General features: G+C 32.7%; 1 protein-coding gene across 4 annotated transcripts in view; it reads left to right on the top strand.

The window, feature by feature from the left end:
* LOC143238779 (nephrin-like) overlaps positions 1 to 21,703 on the top strand; it is a 175,024-nt gene that overhangs the window by 48,830 nt on the left and 104,491 nt on the right. For 3 of the 4 annotated variants that reach the window (XM_076479322.1, XM_076479320.1, XM_076479321.1), the window contains exons 2-7: positions 1,844 to 1,897; positions 2,336 to 2,671; positions 8,397 to 8,507; positions 9,692 to 9,895; positions 10,207 to 10,503; positions 14,262 to 14,552. In XM_076479322.1, the coding sequence (XP_076335437.1) occupies positions 1,844 to 1,897; positions 2,336 to 2,671; positions 8,397 to 8,507; positions 9,692 to 9,895; positions 10,207 to 10,503; positions 14,262 to 14,552 (1,293 nt within the window). The remainder of the gene's footprint in view (positions 1 to 1,843; positions 1,898 to 2,335; positions 2,672 to 8,396; positions 8,508 to 9,691; positions 9,896 to 10,206; positions 10,504 to 14,261; positions 14,553 to 21,703) is intronic. The other variant, XM_076479323.1, reaches the window with a different exon arrangement.

The following is a 21,703-nucleotide window of genomic DNA, read 5'->3' as shown; positions in this document are numbered from 1 at the left end:
GATATTTATGACAGTAAACTTGCTTTAAGATATAAGCCTTATTTTGTTTTTATCAACACGTACACCCATCTTTCTAAAGTAGAGTGCTTGGGGCAGGTTCCTTTGTATAAAATAAATGCAGAACTATTTTGAATTTTAATAGCACAAAGGTAAACGCAAAACAGAATTTTTGGATTTCTGGTACATACTACCTCAACTGCCCATCACAACAACGCCCCATCCTTCCCCTTTTAATCGTCCCTACAAAAAGCACCTTCAGACGCAGGGAATTACTTTAAATACCTGTCCATCGTTTTTATTTACTTGAAAGAAAGAAAGCTTTTAGTTTTTTTTTCTCTTGGAAACATATTAATAAATGTTGATAGACTAAATCCTGTGAATCACTGTAATTAGAATAGCAGAACATGCCACTTTAAAAATACAATAGCCAGCTATGTAAATCACAATAAAGCTCAAACATAGTGTACTACTATAAATATTACAGAAACATCCTGTATCTTTCAAACGCAGTTAGTTGCTGTAAAACGTATAGTGACATACAATATAAGTTAATAACAATTTTTTTTATAGTTAACAATAGAACTGAGTCCGTATTAAGTAACAATAATGTCCCTTAGATACGCTATTTTGGGTAGGGCGTACTATTACTGGAAAAAATAAAACGTGGATTAAAGTATTTAGCCATCTTTGTGAATAGTCAAGACTTGATTTCAATAGTTTATTTTACTAAAATGTATGATACAGAAAAGCTAAAGGTTTGTTTGTTTTTTGAATTTCGCGCAAAGCTACGCGAAGGCCATTTGCTCTGGCCGTTCCTAATTTTGTTGTGTAAGACTAAAGGGAATGCAGCCAGTCATCACCACCCACCGCCAACTCTTGGGCTACTCTTTTACCATCGAATAGTGGGATTTACCGTCACATTTTAATGCCCTCACCGTTGAAAAAGTGAGCATGTTAGGTGCGACGTGCATTCAAACCCGCGACCTTCAGATTACGAGTCGAACGCCTTAACCCACCTGGCCAGGCCGGGCCCTAAAGGTTTCATGTCCCTGTTTCAGATATCTCTGTTTTTATATAAACTAAGTCATAATAATGTACTGATTTATTTCGATGTTGTCAAGAAACATTTCATGTAGATTTTACAATTTATCTTGCATTAATTAATCCAATAAACTATGAACTTTATTTATTCCTATTTCTTGTGTTTGAAGTTTTTTTTTTATCTTTTCTTTCCAATAAAGGAAATATTAAACTAACTTATTGTTGTCATATCTTTTTAAGTTATTATGAAAAAAAGCCTTTGGATTTCAAGGAAACACACATATAACATATTTTAAACTAAAGTGTTTGAGAACACACTTTAAAATTTGACTTTACATATATATTAGAAACTTACCATTTTGTACGTTTTTTTTTTTATAACAAAGCCATATTGTTCTACCTATCGTGTCCTCTACAAGGAATCAAACTTAGATTTTAGGTGTTATAAGGCCGTAGACTTACCGCTGTCTCACCAGGAAACTTAAGCATTTGCATTACCTAATTATAATTAATGCATTTATATGTACATGTTAAAATAAAAACAATCGGCCTCTGTTTACCAATGTTATCATAACCAAGGAATTTTCATTTTCAAGTACAGGTTTATTAAAATAAGTACTGTAAAATAGATAGTTCAAGATAACTTTGTTGAAATTTATTAGGAAGTGCACTAATGAAATTATATTAAATCACCAAAAAACAAAACGGATTTTATTTAATAATTATATAACTCAAGAACAAAATCACTGGAATAAATGTTTATCTTTGGCAAATGACCAGAATAAATTATTTCATATTATAGGAGTGCCAGGAATTAAGCTCAAGGCAGTCCATTACTACTACGAGGGACAAAAAGGTAGTATACGTTTCCAGACTGCAGAATAACTTTTTCCTGAATTGTTTTTAATTAAGCAGGTCCGCTAATAATAAGTGGCAAATAACAATTTATAAGTGTAATGAAGTGATCAAGTTTGGATGAAATATGTCCTCCAAACATTGATCACGTTACTATCTATAAATCGTGTTTGCGAAATTATTATTATGCTAGTATAAGGCGTTTCTTTACTCAAGTCTAATACTTTTAATATTAAATTAAATCATTATACTTTCGATAAAATATTTTCTATATTTTCGTCATATATACAGTGCAATTTACTAATAAAATTATGTTGTATGATTTCCATACGCGTTTAATATCGACAATCTAAGATAGAAAAAAATAAACAACTTTCACATTTCAATGTGATAAATCTGTATTTAACAAAATAAAAATATTAATTTCGTCATTTTTTAGAATACCCAGAATATTACAGTGTGGTTGGACGTAAAATAACGTTACCTTGTAACATCACGCCTCCATCCCAAGGCGATCGTGTATCACTTGTGTTGTGGTACCATGGGACGTCCGAAAATCCTCTGTACAGTGTAGATGCAAGAAATGAGCCTGTGTCGAAAGGAAAGCGTGTTGTTCATGATGAGTATGTCTCTAGAGCTACCTTAAATATCACCATAAGAACAATTTATCTTATCATAGAGCCAGTAACGGAAGAAGATGCTGGTGAATACAGATGCAGAGTGGATTACCAAATAGGACGCACTACTCACCGAAAGCTGAATGTTAACATTATTGGTAAGAAGGAAAGAAATCTAGATTGTAACAACAAGGTTGCATGAAGTCTTCATGAAAATCCATGTAAAGAAATTAAAGTCGCAGAAGGATATGGGCAAGCACATTTTCACTTTTAGTCACAGAAGACTTTACAAAAAACACAAAAAACCTGTTTTTGTTTTGTTTTTCAATACAAATGTTTCCTTTCTTGGATAAAGAAATGAGTTGCAACTGGTAACAATTTCTCATTTAAATGTGTCGATCGTGAATTTCGCTTTCATGAATATTTTGATTAGTACACGTGGTATGCGACGTTTAATTAGTAAAGGAATATTTCTGCGGCATGTGTACACACATTTAAATAATATCGATTAAAATTACTAATAGAATTTCTCACTTCAAACAAAGTTTTGTTTCTTATTTACTCGTTACTGTATCACGTTGCCAACGCCTGAAGGCATGAATGGTAGAGGATATCAAAGGATATTCTTTGAGTCCGGGGAGGTCACATGATGTCATAAATCCACTAAGCGGGCAGAGATGTCAGATAATTCCATGCAGTAGTTTGGGGTAAATTGCTCCGATTTTGATGTGCCAGGTTGGTGATGTGATTGTCACCATACATTTCAGTTCTGCATATACATCACATACATCACTTTAAAAAAAAAAAAACAAGAGGGAATTCACAGTATACGCAGCTGTAATCAGATCTGATATTTGTCAAGAGATGAAGCTATGAGCTAAAAGTCTGTTCTTTGAGAAAGAGAAAATTTCAGAGTCATTCTATGACCTCTGTGTCACAGCTAAAAATATTACTATTTCATTTTTTGTACTTCTGTACATTTGTTTCTTCATTATTGTTATGTAAACTTTCTGCTTTATAGTTTCATTTAATATCAGTAATAAACAAAGCGTGTGAGTATGTAAAAGTGTGTATATTCAAAAGAATTATAACATTTTGTATACAGATGAAGTTTTTTTTTTTTGTTTCCATCACTTGTGTATTTCTTTACACAATTTCCAAGTAAAATACGATTGTCATTATCAGTTGCACGAGGTGTAAAACTGCCATATCTGTTAGTATATGAACATTTTGTTCTCCAAAAATATTCTAGTTATAAATGCAAAGGTGTTACGATTTACATAGTTGCTGAAATATTTGACAGAGAAATACTTACAGGACGTTGTAATAGAATTTCATCTAATAATTTTCTTTAACTCAGTTGCATTAGTTTACTTGTTAACAAGTAACACTCGTAGCGTTGACTTTTTTAACAGGAATTTTAAAGGTAATAAAAATTCCCTTAGCAGTTCTTCAACACCCGAAAATTAAGTAACGAACACATAAACAATACTGAACAACACTACTGCAGCTTTTAGAAACAGCATTCATGTAACTTTTAGCGCCATTTCTTTTCGTTTTTGTTTTCTCTAAGAAAAGGTGATTTTGATATAAATTCGACTAACCTTTGTCTTATTTTCATTTGTTATTAATGCAACTTTTTATCGTTAATAATGAATATTGTTAGGTTACATTTGAATAAGAATTCAATGATTAGTTAGTATTTATTTTTGAGGTTTCATGCTCCTCAAAAAGAAACTTTTACTGTGTTTCAAAACACATTTATTGTGTTATTTTTTCAGCGTCGTATTGCAGTTTTACTTGATTAATTGTTAAGCAAAAATTGTACAAGGAGATTATAAAGGTGTAATGTTAAGTAAAAATAATCAGCACCTTTTACATTTTCTCAAACATTATCTAATCAAGTAGTCCTGGCCAAGCAAAACAAGTTAAGCGAAAATATTTTGAAAATATTTGATGAAAATAGAATCGCTCAGTTCACGATACAATAAACCAACGAGCCAGAAACAAAACTTTTCAATACTTGTTTGTTTTTTAATTTCGCGCAAAGCTATACGAGGGTTACCAGCGCTATCTGTCTCTATTTTAGCAGTATAAGATTAGAGGAAAGGTAGTTAGTCATCACCACTCACTTCCAACTGTTGGGCTACATTTTATCAACGACTAGTGGGAGTGATCATAACATTATAACGCCCCACGGCTGAAAGGCCGAGCATGTTTGGTGTTAGGGGAATTCAGAGTACGAGTCAATTACCTTAACCACCTGGCCATGTGTTTATAATATTACCAGAATATTTATCACTGTAACAAGTGAGTTCTTTGAATAGCTTCCTGTTCTCAATCGTCTTGTCACTGGACATCTAAGTTTAGATAACTTTTAAATGAATATTTATGTCGATGTTTTAATGATTTCAAGAAACTCACATAAACTGTTAATTATTATTCAGTGCATATCTTACTTATAACAAATGTTTGACTGGTGCTCTATGAAAATACTTCCAACTATTAACTATATTCTTTAAAAAAAGAAACGCTAAAGGGATATTTTTGTTATTTTAAAGAGAAATATATGTAATAACGTTAGAAGCTCAGAGTATGTGATGTTACACGTCTTAAGGCACTGATTGTCAGACCAAAATGACAATAAAAGTTGTGCACTTTGCGAACGGAGGAAAACAACGGATTTTTCGCCAAAACGCATGCGTGTCCAATAAATTTGTTTGAGAGATCTGAATGTTCTGCAAGTGCAACATGTGCAAAATCCCTATAAAAGTGACGAGTTCTCGGTTTCCATAGCTCAGTGTTAAGCCACCGACACGCAATACAGTTACGCCAAGACTGACTGAAGTACAACGCAGCAACGCCATTGGTCGCTTCGAAGAGGGCGAATCTCGATCACATGTTCCCAGAGCTGTGAATGTCCACCCAAGCACCATCTCAAGGCTATGGAATCGTCACCAACAACATAGATCAACTCGTGACCGTCCACGATCTTGCAGACCTCGTGTGACCACGCCCGCACAAGATCGCAACATCCGGTTACGTCACCTTCGGGATAGGACCACCACTGCGACGTCTACTGCTGCGTAGGATTTCCGATCAGACCGTACGCAACCGTCGACGAGATTCTTAGGCCCCACGTGCAACCCATCATGGTGAACGTTAACGACGTTTTTCAACATGACAACGCCCGTCCTCACACAGCCCGACTCATCACTGTCTTCTTGAGACACCACAACACCAACGTTCTTCCCTGGCTCTCCAGATCACCAGATTTAAACCCCATCGAACATCTTTGGGACGAGTTGGACCGATATCTGCGACGGCGACAACCTCAACCGCAGACTCTACCTCAGCTTGCAGCAGCTTTGCAGGCTGAATGGACAGCCATTCCACAGGATGTGATTCGTCATCTCATCGCTTCCATGGGCAGGAGATGCCAAGCAGTTATTGATGCTCACGGGGGGCATACTCGTTATTGACGTTGAGTGACGTTAAACTTCACCTAGTGAGCGTGGACTTCGCCTTTGCAGACTTTGGATGTTCAGCAGTGAATGTGCAAAGTTTCACACATGTCATACAGAACTACCCGGAATAAACTTGTTAACAATGTGTCTCGTATTTTGCCTTTGGCGTTTTTTTTTTTTTTTTTGAAGAGTATATTTTGATCATTAGAAATTTAGTTTGGTGGCGTTTTGGTGTTTTCTTATACCGAAACCAAATCCGAAGACTTACCGCTGTTCCAGCGGTAGACTAGAAATTTATTATCGATGGTATAGTTAGTGGTTATTTACTTGTTAAGTGAGGAATCAAACGAAATAATTTTCTGAATCGGAACATTAGCATTCGAACATAAACCTCAAGACTTTTGCTTCATCGTTATTCAGATCAATTACATGTGTTTGCTAACGTTCGGGAAATCATTGTTTAATTATGATAATGTAGTCGAATTTATTGTTTTTCATGATGAATTGAACATTAACATAGATAATAGGTATTAAATATGTAGCTCTTCAATAACATATCAACAGCTTGTTTACAATTTCCCGCAAAGCTACACGAGGACTATCTGCACTAGCCCTCCCTAATTTAGCAGTGTAAGACTAGAGGGTAGGAAGCTAGTCATTACCGCTCACCCCCAACTCTTGTGCTACTTTTTTATCAACAAATAGTGGGACGTACCATTACTTTATAACGCCCCCACGGCTGAAAGGTAAAGCATGTCTGGTATGACATTTTGGTATGAATTTTCAAGTGAAACATTAGATTAAAACAGCAAGTTCAAATCATATTTTTCCTACTCTCTACTATTCTTTCCTAAGAGCCCGGCATGGCCAGGTGTGTTAAAGCGTTCGACTCTTAATTTGAGGGTCGCGGATTTGAATCCCGGTCGTACCAAACATGCTCGCCCTTTTAGCCGTGGGGCGTTATTATGTGACGGTCAATCCCACTATTCGTTGGTAAAAGAGTAGCCCAAGTATTGGCGGTGAGTGGTGATGATTACCTGTCTTTCCTCTCATCTTACACTGCTAAATTGGGGACGGCTAGCGCAGATAGCCCTCGAGTAGCTTTGCGCGAAATTAAAAAACAAAACAAAAGACTCTTTCCTAATCATATAGTATAATTTAACCGTCCATCTTTTTTTCACATTCACAGCCACAAAGTGTGAAGTCGGTTTTTACAGCAACGTAGCGTGAACCATAAATCTCGTCATTCACAGAATAACTTTATAATTACTGAGTTGCTTACACCTAGGTCTAGAAAAACATTACTTGATATAAGGTTATTTATTACACGTTACAACTGCTTAATTAGTGTAAGGAAAGTCAATGATGATTTTGCATATTAAGAGTTAACTTTTAGCCGGATCACAGGTCCGCCATGTGTCAGCGGTATGTTTGCAGTGTTCACATCCGACGTTCGATTTTTCTAGCGACAAACAAAGTGCACGTTGCCCATTGTGAAACACGTTACTCGCATAAGAAAATGTTATTGGAATTTTAAAGCAAGAGTTCATGGAACTGCTTTTTAAATTTTTTATTGGTTTTCGATACGTTATGAAGATATAAGTATATTTGAAGGAAGAATTATATGATTTCGAAAACATTAAAACTCGAGAAGATTAAAACAAATAAACCAGTTTTATATTTCGTTAAACGTATTTCAATTCCGAACATTCGGTTTAGCTCTTAGTAAGTTCTTTAGAAAAACGAACCATGTGCAAAATAAAACATGGATTGCTTTTCTTACTTGCATGAAATATGTTACTGTGTATTTAGCAATAAAATATAATCTTACTTTTGTATTATAAAATGTATACAATTTCACAATGTCAACAGTCTGCTCATAACACTTCACAAAATTGTGCGACCTCATATAATCTGAAGTGGATATGATACAGTTACGCGTTGGTGAACTTTGTTTACATTATTCTTTCCTTTAACATGCTTTTACATTTTTATAACCAAGTGCATAAAATTACTCAATATGATGCAATATGTGAGAACAATTGATAGTGAACGTTGTCATAAACTAACCAATGTATTTAAAAGAGCATTTTCTCAAACTATTCAAATAATTCTAGACAAACAAGTTAGTATATTTATATATATATTTGTAAAGATGTATATACATATATTTATCACTAAACTGGAATATGCTTAACTGGCATGCCTAAAAAAATTGAAATTTCGTATATTTATGTATATATTTGTAAAGGTGTGTGTATGCGTATATATATAGATTAAATGTATCAGTAAACTGGCATATGCTCAACTGGTACGCCTAGAAAGTTTAAATTTACCCAATATCATCAACAACAGCTTAGTTGAATAAGACTACACTCGAGTAACGCAATGAGAATTTATGTGGTGTTCATTTTAGTGCCTCCTAAAGAAATATACGTCCGATATGGTGACCAAATAGTTAATGATGGCAGGGCAGGTCCGATTGAGGAGGACAGTTTTCTGAACATGACGTGCGAAGCTACAGGAGGTGAGAAACTGAAGCTAAATGACATGTTGTTTAAATCCAGATGATTCCTTTTGCGAATGTGTTTACTTTGTGTATATCTTTTATGTAAACGTATGAGTGTAGTCGTTTAGCAATAACTTTCACTAGAACTGTGATAATGTTGTAACGATGGTATGTTAAATAAGCAGAAATTTAAATATGAAAGATTGGAAACTTTGAAAAAAAAATTTCGAACGTTATAGGTATTTAATATTATTACTATCATAATTTCTATGCTTCAAAATAATAGCGCTTATAAAAGTTTCTATATATATAGTGAAATTGAATAAGTTATATCTAAATGAAGTTATATGAATAAACAAAATTATCAAGAAGAACTGAGTTAAAAACAGCAAATCCCAACCTCTGATTAATTATACTATAATCATAAAATATTCAAGCCATAAATCTAAACACATTAACGTGAAATGTTTTTAAAAAATTAAACTACGCTGCACATTTTTTTAAAAAACAAAGGGATCCTAGGGTACAAGCTTAACGTGGGATCATAAAATGTATTTTTAGTTTTGAGGTGACTAAAAAGGTAGGACCCACATAACAGTGGGGATACACCGTCTATCAGTCTTAACCTCCAATTCACTAGTTTTACATAAGAAAAATTAGAAATTAGGAGAGCGAGATGTGGGTCATCTTTTTCTTATTCTAAATTTAGAGAAAAGTCACCTTCCCGCAACTGTCTACAGGAAGTGAAGGGTGTTATAAATGTGGGACGTTGTGAGGTTGAGTACCCACATTCCGCTCTCCCAATTTCTAATTTTCTTATGTGAGACTAGTGCATTGAAGGTTACGACAGATAGACGGTGTAACCCTACTGCAATGTGGGTCCTACCTTCGCAGTCACTTACAAAACCTAGAATACATTTTATAATCCCACATTGTAGCTTGTACTCTAGGATCCATTTTTTTTAAAAAAAAGAAGAATGTGCAGCGTATTAAGAATGTTTTTATTTTTTAATTTAATGCTACTATGTTTTGGTTTATGACTTGAATATTTTGTGGTTACAATATATATATACTATAGTGGTATTATTTAAAAGGAATGCTTCGCTATATTACGATATTGAAACATATACTTGTTTCTGTTTTTTAACTAGTACATTATTGTCATTTCTCTATATACACCTTGAATTCTTCTTCTAATCAAGGGAAACCTCCGCCTTCTGTTATATGGTGGCATGGATCTACTTTACTTGACGATACTTACTGGAAAGTCTCGGAAGAGATTGTTGCGAATACATTAGTTATCCCTTACGTGCGTAGAAACTACTATCTTAAGGCTTTTACATGCAACGCTTCCAACACAGACTCAATCACCCCAGCATCTGTAACCGTGATACTTGACTTAATTTGTGAGTAGTGGTAAATAAAACTTTTTTCTTAATCATCAATTATTAACGTTATACATTAATATATAAAAGCTGTTCTTAATGTGTTAGGAAGTGTTTCAGTTCAAACATGCTGTTCTCCGAATAATTATTGTACTATAGTGTACTTGAGATACTCGTTTATATATTTTGGATAATTTTCGTAGAACTGTAAAGTTGATTGAGGAATACTAAACATAATATTTTAAAACAAAAAATGTGTTAAAATAATAAAAAAATGTAGTTATATAGATAATTCTCTATTTCGTGTTTCACTACTAAATGTATTTGCCCAGTGAAGCCTCAGACTGTTCGGATTTCAGTACCAAAAAACCCTTTTGTTTCTGGGAGTGCAACTGAGATTATGTGCCAGACAAACGGCTCCTTTCCACCAGCAGAAGTAACTTGGTGGATGGAAGGAAAAAAGATAAAACAATACAATAAGTCTCTGACAGACGTCGCAAAAGTAACGACTAGTTATATTACCTTCACACCGAAAATTGGTGATAATGGTAAAATACTCATTTGCCAAGCAAAAAATCCTCGTTTAGCAGAAGGTACCTTAGAAGATTCTTGGAAGCTCGATGTTCAATGTAAGTATCACGATATATTTTTATATTATTTGGGAATAGATAACTGCTTTTCATTTCTTATGTTCCCTGATTTATCAGCAGCAATCTATGAGCCCACAACGCTGAAACATAGGGTTTGATACCATAAGAGTGAAAAGAACAGATATAGTCCATAGTTTAGTTTTAAAATAAAATATAAAAAACTTCTAACTAATTAAATTAAATTGGCTCACTAGCAACAATCTCAAAATATACATAATATAATAGTAATTGCCATTTTTAAAGATATAATATGATGAATGGCATTTTTAATTTGCTTAGTAAATTAGTTATCTATGTTTTACATAAACTTTAGTTCTATAAATGAAAAGAAAACAACATGCACTTTTGTGATTGTACTGTATTGAAGCATACTGTGTCTTATAAAAGTATTTACCCTGAGAAAGTTCAACATTTGTTGCCGTTTAAGCTTGCAATCGTGAAACTTTCAAAATCAGAAAGCTAGAAAAACACAGAAATTATGTAAGTTAGATTTTGAAAGAAAATTAGAATATAATGAATTTTGTAAGTATATAAATGTTAGAGAATCACAGATCAGAAGAAGGTTACTTGAAAACTTGAAAGTTGCTGATTGTAATATAACATAAGGTATGGAGACAACAAGAGACATGTTGGTCCATTTCGGCTGTCCCATCCCATAAACCAAACTAAAAATCCATGAAAAAATTAAAGCCAGGGCTTATAATTTTTATACATTTGAAGTTTTCATTTAAACTCACTCAAAGTTATCGCATGTATAATGTCCAAAAGCAACCCTTTCCATAAGCCAACCGCCCTATTTGAAAAATAAAACTGTCTCAACTGAAGATGGTTTCTATCTTACCTAAGTCCTTATTTGTGTGCCATAGTTCTATAATCCTCTTTGTTAATTATGAAAAATGTTTATGAATTAACATTATAAATACCTTCTACAATCTTAAACACTTCAATCATATTTTTCCAAACTCTTCATTTTTTTCAAGAAAAAAATAATTTTAAAGATATTAATCTCTCCTCACATGATAATTCCGTCATCCAAGATACCATTTTGGTAACCCTTCTCTGAACCAATTCCAACAGTTCAATGTCTTTTCTAAAGTAAGAAGCCCAAGACTGAACACAATGCTCTAAATGTTGCTTAACTAGCAACCTATACAATGAAATTATAACTTCTTTAGTCTTGTATTCAGTATTTCTGTAAATACAACCTAAATCCCTATTTGCCCTACTACAACAACAGCACATTGCTTGGATGGTTTAAGTGACTGATCAACCATTACACTAAGATCGTTTTCTTTCATGATGCTCTTAAGGATATATCCGTATAAATTTACTTATATTTTAAATTATTATGATGTACATGCAATGTCTTGCTTTTGTCATAATTAAAACTCACCTGTCATTTATTTTCTCAATTCACTAAATGGTCTAAATCCTTTCATAAAGCAGCAACTCCTGCTTACCCTTTGAATACTGTGAAGTCCTTCATTAAGAAGTGTAATGTGCTTCATACCACCCAGTCACTACCTGTATCAGGCTTCCCTTTTAAATTAAGCAGCCGGGCAACTAGAAAGATGATTAATGGTGTTATCCAGAAGCCAACAATGCTTTTGAAATATTTTCAAAGTTCCATGTCTGAGATGGTCGTCAGTGTTCATAGATTGACAATATCTCAGTCCCTACAAAAGCTTACCTGTATAAGCTAGTGGCAAGAAAAAAGCAATCGCAGAAATGAAAAATCTTAAATCTCGTATGTAGTTTGCGACAAAATATTTCAGTGATATTGCAGATGTGTGGCAAAAGGTTTCGTTGGTCAGACGAGATTTTTGGTCTCAGTTCAAATCATTACATCCAACACAGCACGTTATCCAGTCGACTCCATTCAAACTGTTAAATATGGAGGTGAAATCATCATATATGGGGATGTTTCTCATTAGCAGGAACTGGAAAGCTTTTCAAGATTGAGGGGAAGATGGATGATGCAAAATGCATGCATATCTTGGAAGACAATCATAATTTTTTAGTCAGCAAGAAATATAAAAGTGGGTAAATGTGGGAAAATATAAAAGCGTAAAGCCAAAGTAACACTGAAAGTGGTTCAAAAATTAAAAAAAGACGAATGTCTTGGAGTTACTCAGTCAAACTCCTAACATGAATCTAATTGAAATATTATGGTAAACCTTGAAAACTGTAGCCCATCAGTGATCCCCAATAAAGTTGTCAGAATTGGAGCAATTTTTCTATAAAGAATGGGTAACTATTACACCCTGCCAACTGCAGAGCTGTAAACCTATCCTAAAACACTCACAGTAGTAATTGCTGCCAAAGATGCTTCCACCAAGTACTGACTTAAGGAGCTGAATAGTTATAGAATTAGCTAGTTTCAATTTATATATTTTATTTGCAGGTTTTGCTGGGATTCCATTTCCTTCACGCTTAACAATATTAAATTTGATCATTATAGTTTTACACAAATCAAGTTCATTAATTTTTCGTTATTTGTATTGCATCAAAATATGACTTTATTGGTATGGGGTGAATACTTTTGCAAGGTGTTGTATGTGGGATTCAGTTTTATTACAATTGAGGTAAGTATTGAACAAACAAAGAAAAGAAGCTAAAACATTTATCATTATTTCAGACATGGCGTATTATATATGACAGTAATAACAATTAAACTTGATAAGTGTACTTGTTCAAGGTAATATGCTAGTTTCTTTTGAAAGAAGTATATATATGAAATTTGCTAAGTAATTCCAACAAAAATGTATTATATCACAATTTCCGTTTCGTATCATATTCTATCGAAGAAACTATTGCATTTATTTCAACGAATCGTTCAATAAAAGTTCCACTAGAAAGGACATTTTATAAGGTACATTGTGAAAGAAAAGAGAAAAAAAATGACTTGAGTTACTTTCATTTAACTGTCTTGTGGATGGTTGTGACTAAAATATTAAATCTACGATGATATCTATAACCCTTTCTCAAAACAAATATATTAAACACGATATTTGTAATATATTTCTAGAGAATGAAAACTATATTGCTTTTTGCAAATTAACTTTATTCGGAAATAAAAGCTGTATTCACTAAATCCTTTTGGTTTTTCATTGGTGAATTATATCGCAATGAACAAAGAAATTTCGCTAGACAAAACTGAATTTTGGTAGCTGGAAATTCTCTCAAAATAATAATGTCAGATATCCTATTCGAGAAAATCAAACTGAAAAGCAAGTAAATAATTATTGTCATATCTACCTTAAATATTAGAATTATTACAACTGTGTCACTTGTTGTTACAAGATATTATCAGTTTATATCAGGCATCATTTTATATTATCTTACTTGAGTGTAGGTATGGGAACACTGGAGAGCAGAGCCAAAATTTCTTCAAAAATTATGAATGTGGAATGAATATATGTTTTATCTTCTATAACACAAAATACACGAGAAATAGAAAACTGACATGAAAAAGCGTACTTCGAACTAGTAGTTAATGGGAAAGGATTATTATTACATCTGTCTGGAGAATGTTAGTAAAGGTTTAAGTAAACAAATTCAAGACATCATCACACACACACACAGATATATATATATATATATATATCCTACAAAAATTTCATAATACAAACAATCCTAAATAGTTTTATTAATTACCGGTTGCAAGTTTGTATGAAAAGGAAAATAAAACTACAAAATGAAAAATATGAATTCACAATAATCTTCCATTTTTTTAGATGAACCTCATCTGACCTTGACAATGCGTACTAGTGATAAAAATAATATTATTCAAGAAGGAACAGATGTTTACCTCGAGTGTAATGTAGATGCTAATCCTCAATTTCGGCAGTTGTTGTGGCAATTCAACGAGAAGATATTAATTTCAAATCCGGCGAAAGGTATCGTAATCCAAGGGCCATCTCTCATTCTGCGAAATGTGACACGAGCGCAAGACGGCATTTATCACTGCATAGCTGATAATGTGATTGGAAAAGGACAGAGCAACAATATTCCTATAGTTGTTTCGTGTAAGAGAACTTTTAAATTTTTTGAGTATTACAAGCACACTTTTGATAATCTCGTATAGACACTTTTTGTGATAAACCTCTCTCTCTCACACACACATATATATATATATATAGAAAATGAGCAAAATAATGATTTGGTATTAATTCCAAATATTTTTCAGTGTTACTTGGAGAAATGCTAAAATGTGATTTCAGTCGATAGTAAAAGACAAATTTATCAATACGTTTTATAACCTTACAGCTCTTTTTAAAAAGAGAAAGTGATAAAGTTTTTACACACAGAAAGTTACAAAAAAGAGACAAAAGTAGAAGTGACTGAATTTAACTAACCCTTGTGTGGTTTTTGATAAATTTACCCCTATCAGACTATAAGATTACCGATGTTTAGTTTTTACCAGTGGAAAAGCGTTGAACGTATTCAGCGTAATAGTAACAACTTTCACACGCTCAACAACAAAGATTATTTTTTCACATTCATAACATATATAAAATAACATACGAAAATATAATTCCGAGCCGTTTTGCCTCTGATATATTTGCCTAATGTTTTAAGTTTAATTTTAAATACTCACATAACATTATATATTTCTAGAGAAGGCTTATTTGTACAAATAATAATTTATTCCGATAAGATGTACGATATTTAGCTCGAAAGTAGCTTTGAGCTTTAACATTTCTATGCTCTTAGTATTGTCTCTGAATTCCTATATATATTTAATGTGCTACATAATTTAATTAACTATGTTTACTTGAATTAGTTCGTTTAGTTGATATTTGTTAGAATTATCTTTATATTATCTCAAAGTATTTAAAATATTTCCTTTTATTATACACATGTAAATAATGTACGATTTCATACCTTATTTTTATTATAACTATTCATGTGTGCAAATTTAAATATTTAATTTGTTCATATAATGCACAATATAATGCACTGTACTTTCTTCTTTGAGTTAATCGTTGCACATTACGCAATGTTCCTTAGTGTTATTGTATTCATAAGGTTCATATTCAAATTTCCTTTAATGCAATGAAAGTTTACATCAATATAGCAGTGTTTTCGATAGACCTGAGATAATTAAATACACAACAACTCAAAGAAAGCAACTCTGGTTTGAACCTTTTACAAATGTAGTTTTATCGATTTGTAATCAATCAGTTGTCATGGTGTGATATAATTGCGTATATCTTACCTTCGAGACATGATGAGTTGGTGTCCAAAAAATGTAACAAAGGTTTTTTTAATGCCCATTTCGATTGTATAACATAATATGAATTACATTTAAGTGAATACGCGAGTACAAATACGTGTAAAGTGATCAAAGCTTAACTTGGTGACATGTTTTTAGATTGCTTCTTTAAAAATAACTTTAACCAAAATTGCAGTTCTGATTTTTTCTCTTACGTTTGGTTAATCATTCTGTACGTTATTTTAATTATATATAATATTACAGTATGAAAGAAAAACAAGTTTTTGGTCGAACAAGAATAGATAATCTTAGCTAGGTAATTTTGGAACCGATTTTATAATTTATTTTACTGACAAGGCTTACATTTATTATACCGTATTTAACTTAAGCTTCCTCGTATTAACTGAATTAACTGAAAAAACAAACATAATGTACATAACTATACTCAATGTACTTTTGCTAGGTCCCCGAAAGTAATCGATTTCAAGAGTAAATAAAACGAAAATTAATATTTCTTACTTTTGCATATCATAAGTTATACTGTGTTGTAGCTACAGAATGCATAAGTTTACTTATAATTCACAACATCTTATGCTTTACTGAGATCACAACAGTAAAAACTGCAATGTTAAACAGCTACCACATGACGCTATTTTAGTGTCTGCTGACTAACTGACAGATGAAACATTATTGTGCAGTGGTGAGAGTGGTTAAAACAAGTGACCCTCTCAACCAACCGTATATATTATGTGTGTGTGTGTGTGTATATATATATATATATATAATTGAATAATTTGAAATAACCAGCAGCTAGTATAATGAACGAATCACTACTAGAAAAAAAGTGTGAAGTCCATCCAGTTTTTTATTATGTAAAAAAGAATTAAGTTGGAATAGCAATAAAAGAGACTTGAAAGTTTTAGTTGTAGATACTAATGGGTGCTCAAGCATATCATTCTCTTAAAAGTGCTCGTAGTGTCTGCATTATATTTCATTACCACCATTTTTCTTCACCAGTTATCAAACTTTCCAACCTAGCTTTTCTAATAGGCCTAGATTTCGGTGTACATAAATATAAAGTATATTACTGGTGGTACCACTGTAGACCTGTTAATGCATTTTTTTATTCTTCAGGGGCATGTCGATAGGGCTTACACTCAGACCCCTAACAAATTACATTCTGTAACCAGGAAAATACCTTGATCATTCACTTAAGCCTACTGAATGGTTCAGTCCACCAAGAAGTAGTGAATTAATTAGGACAACGTCAGGTCAAAATATTGGTAAACTTGCGAAATAGCGCTAATTAAATTTGGCAATCAAAAGTACTAGTAGTGATCTCAAGTTGCTACTAACAGTAAAATCTATCCTTACCAGTCTAGCGACGTTTAGTTTTAGGTTTAAAATGTTCAAGCAAATTTAAAGAGCTTTTTTCTCTCACTTTGAGTAAAGATAAACTCTAATATAAAACAACAAAAGTACAGTAACAGATGAATTTGGCTATCAGACGAAGCCTGCTAACAAATTAAACACGAGCACAGCACGCTTGGTTGAGGTTTTTAACATTTTGTTGAGGTTTCGACTTTCTTTCTACAAAACAAATACCAAGAAGCAACTTCCAAAACAATTTTAGTTGGTATTTTGAATTTAACCGCTGTAAGATGTATGAATTCGAAAAGGTGAATTTGAAAATAAAATTTTCTTAAAATCTCGACTATTAGGAAGCAGTACCTAAAGAAAACCCAAGGTGGAGAAGACCACTGAGGCAAAAATATTCAAATCTTTATTATACACAAGAATCTTAAGTAGACCAAAATATCTAAGTCTTTATTACGTACAAGAATTTCAAATAGGCCAAAATATCCCAATCACACCAAACATGCTCGCCCTTTTAACCGTTAGGGCGTAATAATGTGACGGTCAATTCGTTGGTAAAAGAGTAGCCCAAAAGTTCGCGGCTGATAGTAATGACTATCTGCCTTCCCTGTAGTCTTACACAGTTAAATTAGGGATGGCTAGCGCAAATAACCCTCGTGTAGCTTTGGGCGAAATAAAAAAATTAAATGAAATATTAACGTTAATAATAACAATAAAAAATGTTAACCTATTTATGCATTTGTTACGGTAAAAAATTATTGTACGTCAATGATCATAAAAAACAGTAAAACTATGCATGTCACCATTCAAAGCATTACAAGTACAATACATAGTGAAGAATTAAAACTTACTCGAGAAGTTTTACAAGAATTAGGTGGGTAACAGTAACATAAATTTACAACAAAATTAGTCAATTTCATTTTTTTTTTTAAAAATAATTACTATGTAAAAGTTATTAAAGCTAGAAATGAATAACAATATTACAAATAACATATTTTATCTACAGAATATATCTGGCTTAAAGAAAAATCTCAAATTTCGAAAATTTTATCTGGTAGTTTTCTTTGAGAGTGCAACAAAACTAACTGCACAACAAAGTTCAATCGATGAAACTGTGCGTTTAATAAATATATATATCTGTGCACATAGTTTACACTTTTGTACTTCTCCGTAAACACACACACCTATATCTATCTATTTATATATACCTACACACACAATCTGTAATGCCCTCCAGTGGAACTACAGTATCTCTGAGGACTCACACCGCTAGAAAACGTATTTCGATACCCATGGTAGGCAGAGCACAGATATCCCATTGTGTAGGCTTGTACTTAATTCCAAACAAACAATCTGTAATAGATATGTTTATGGAAGTTGCTATGGAAATTGCAATAAAGATGAAATATTGTGCGAATGCTACCCTTTTATCGTGTGAAAACAAGGTTACTTAAAATGTGATTGGTTGTCATACAACCAATGTATAATACTTCTAAAAGTACAAGTATAATTGTAACATGAATCCAATCATGACTCCGTTGAAATAAATACCTCCTAACGAGCATGTAGAACTGAAATGTTTTGGCTGATCAAAAATATTCCTTTTGAAAAATTATAGCCGAACTACATTTTTCTGTAGAAAAACTATATTTTGAAGAATATATATGAAAGTTGTACTGTCAATAATGTTATTAAATGGTCGAGTTAGAAAACAAAATCCTTCATAAATGATTTTAAGATATTCAGGGCATACTCTTTATTAACTGAGTCAATGTCCCTCAAACACTTGTCCTTGGATCAGCGCCTTTCCGTCACGAACACCTTGCTGGTTCCTGATGTTACGCCAAAATAAACAAATGAAAACGAAAAACTAATAGAATTTACGTGTATAAATTCCAATAGTTTTTTGTGGTTCTTCTACAGCACAGAGAGGCAGTGAATTGTTCTTTTGTTGAGAAACGCTGAACTAGATGACTAGTATAAACTATGTCAATGACATTGCTATAAACACAGATGTGACAATTACCTGCAACACAGCAGCATACACCGTAGCTGCAAGTATACCACTAATTAGAAAAGGTAACCAGGGGAAATGTTGAAATTAGTTGTCAGATCATAAACATTGGAATTAGATAAGATGGAGACTTGTGCTCTTTATAGATGAACCGAAGTTCGAATCGTTTGTCAACAATCATTGACAATTCTATTAAAATTTGAAGGAGGATAGTTTCAGAGTGACCTTTCCTCATCTACATATTTAAAGAAAACATATTTGGGTATACGTTTTTCCTTTATCTCATTACACCTTGGTCACTGGCATAAATTCCAAGCAAACTTTATGGGGTGATAGTTTGACACAACTGGTATGTTAATGGAGAGTTAGAAATTCCCTCCAACCTTTTATTGCCGTTATTGATAATTTATTACTTTAGAAGCAACTTAACGTTAACTAAATTTATAGATGGCGCGATATTTTTATTGAGAAAAACGTGATATTTTCTATAACACAACATACACAAAGTGTGAGGGTATGGAGCACAAACGTCTTATATATATCTCAGAGAGAGGACCGCAATGAATAACAATGGCCACCACTATTGCAGTAATACTTAATTACAGCTCAAGTTTTTTCTCCAACAGTCACCATAAGACTCATATGAAGAGACGTTTCTTGAGTTATATCTGTTTCCTTCTTTGACCCATAACGTGTCAATTTTGGCCCGTAAGACACTTCTGCGGACAATGACTGTCAATTAATAAATTATCTGAATATACTGTGGAAGAACATTAGAAACTGGGTCTTGAAAGGTGATAACAAAGAGAACATCTTTGCCCACTATCTTTTAATATGCCCCCCATTGGCAAAAAGGTATGTCTGCTGACTTACAACGCTAAAAACTGGGTGTCGTACCCGTAGTGGGCAGGTACAAATAGCCCATTTTGTAGCTTTATACTTAATTGAAAACAACAACAACCTTTTAATACAAAGTCACCCTTGCACAGTGTTTTAATTATATACATATTGAGTTCTTAAGCTTTGTATAGAACGTTTCGTAAAGTAATAATGAATGATTTAATGACACATTATAAATAAATTACGAGAAAAGTAATTTTTTTGTGTGCTATTTATTGTAGTATCCACACCTTTTTCTTCTAAATTTATAATCCGAACAAAAGATGGATACTTCAGCTTTTTCTATAATTAAACAAGATGATTTATATATATATGTGTGTGTATGTGTGTGTGTGTATTCAAATCTGCATCTAATTCAATGGTGTCGGTGATCTAGATAAACGTTTTTGCCTCTGATTGCTGAAAAGGGCGGCAAATTCTTGACCTGAAAGAATACCTCACAGAGTTAAATTTATAACTTTTATGAGTGAATGCAAATAAAATTCTAATTTGCTGTATAACTTGTTTTATCTTATCTTGTATTTTCAAGTAATGAACATATAATCAGTTTCTTATGACTTGTTGTTTGTGTAATTTTGTAAATGCATCTTTTATTTGTATCCGTAATTATTTGCATTATTATAAGCACATGAAAGAAATCAGCATGAGATATGAGCAGAAAGCCAGTGATTTACGTAAAAGATCTTTCAACTACCGTCCATCAAGTTAAATTTGTTGTAACTGCTAGTATCACAAAGGAGAACACCAAAGAGCTTATGCATTGTGTCTTGTTGAAAGTGTTTGTTAAACTGAACAAGGTCTGGCAAATTTCATAATACTAGCCGAGAAGCTATTAAGTCACTGCGTTTATCATAGTAGATGTAATGGGAAAGGAAGTTTAATGAGTGTATGCCTAGATCTTATATTGTTTAAATGAACCTAACTTGTCTAATGTAATGCTTCAATCAGGCAGAACATAAGAGGTGTTCTGGACACGTAAGTTCTGAAAATAGGTGGTTTATGGGACTAATTTTTCAATTTTGTTGTTGTTGTTTTTTTTACCTACGTACGCTTACTTAAAACGTCTTGTGAGCTGTTGGTCTAAACTTTTATACAGTTTTAACTTGGATTGAAAGTGGATCGTTTTTAGTTTTTCATTCGGATTAAAGACTGTCGATTTAGAGCAACAAAACTGAAGAGTGAAAGCATCTTCAGATACATAAATAGTAGTAAAGCCAAGCGAATTAGATTAGCAACTTTTATCTCATGTTTTCAAAAGAATCATACGAGTGTACAGTTATCATTCATTATTCTTTGCCATTGTTTAAGAACGCGTTAGTAACTTTATGAAATTCTCCTTCGTAAAAAGCATTTATCGTTACGCAATTTTAGCTTAAGCAATTAGCGTAAATAAGATACTTAATAAGGTTATACCGAGTATGTGACGGTGATGACAAGAATTGATAATTTAGACCACATGGCGTTACCATAAAAAAAGGAACAAAACTATCAACAAATATTATTTAAGTAAAGGTCAATTTCAAATATTAAGATTGCAATTTTAAAGCTAGTGTTAGCTACTATCTAAAGTCACTTTCTTACTTACTGTGATGTGATGTTATGCATTGACAAAAGAGTTATGATATCTAATCATAAACACCTTACGTGTGAAAAAGAAAAAGGTGTGGTGA

The sequence above is a fragment of the Tachypleus tridentatus genome, chromosome 13 (assembly GCF_004210375.1).
Source record: "Tachypleus tridentatus isolate NWPU-2018 chromosome 13, ASM421037v1, whole genome shotgun sequence".
Classification (NCBI taxonomy): Eukaryota; Metazoa; Arthropoda; class Merostomata; order Xiphosura; family Limulidae; genus Tachypleus; species Tachypleus tridentatus.
Note: the sequence above shows the minus strand (reverse complement) of the source record. Positions and strands in the feature narration are given on the sequence as shown.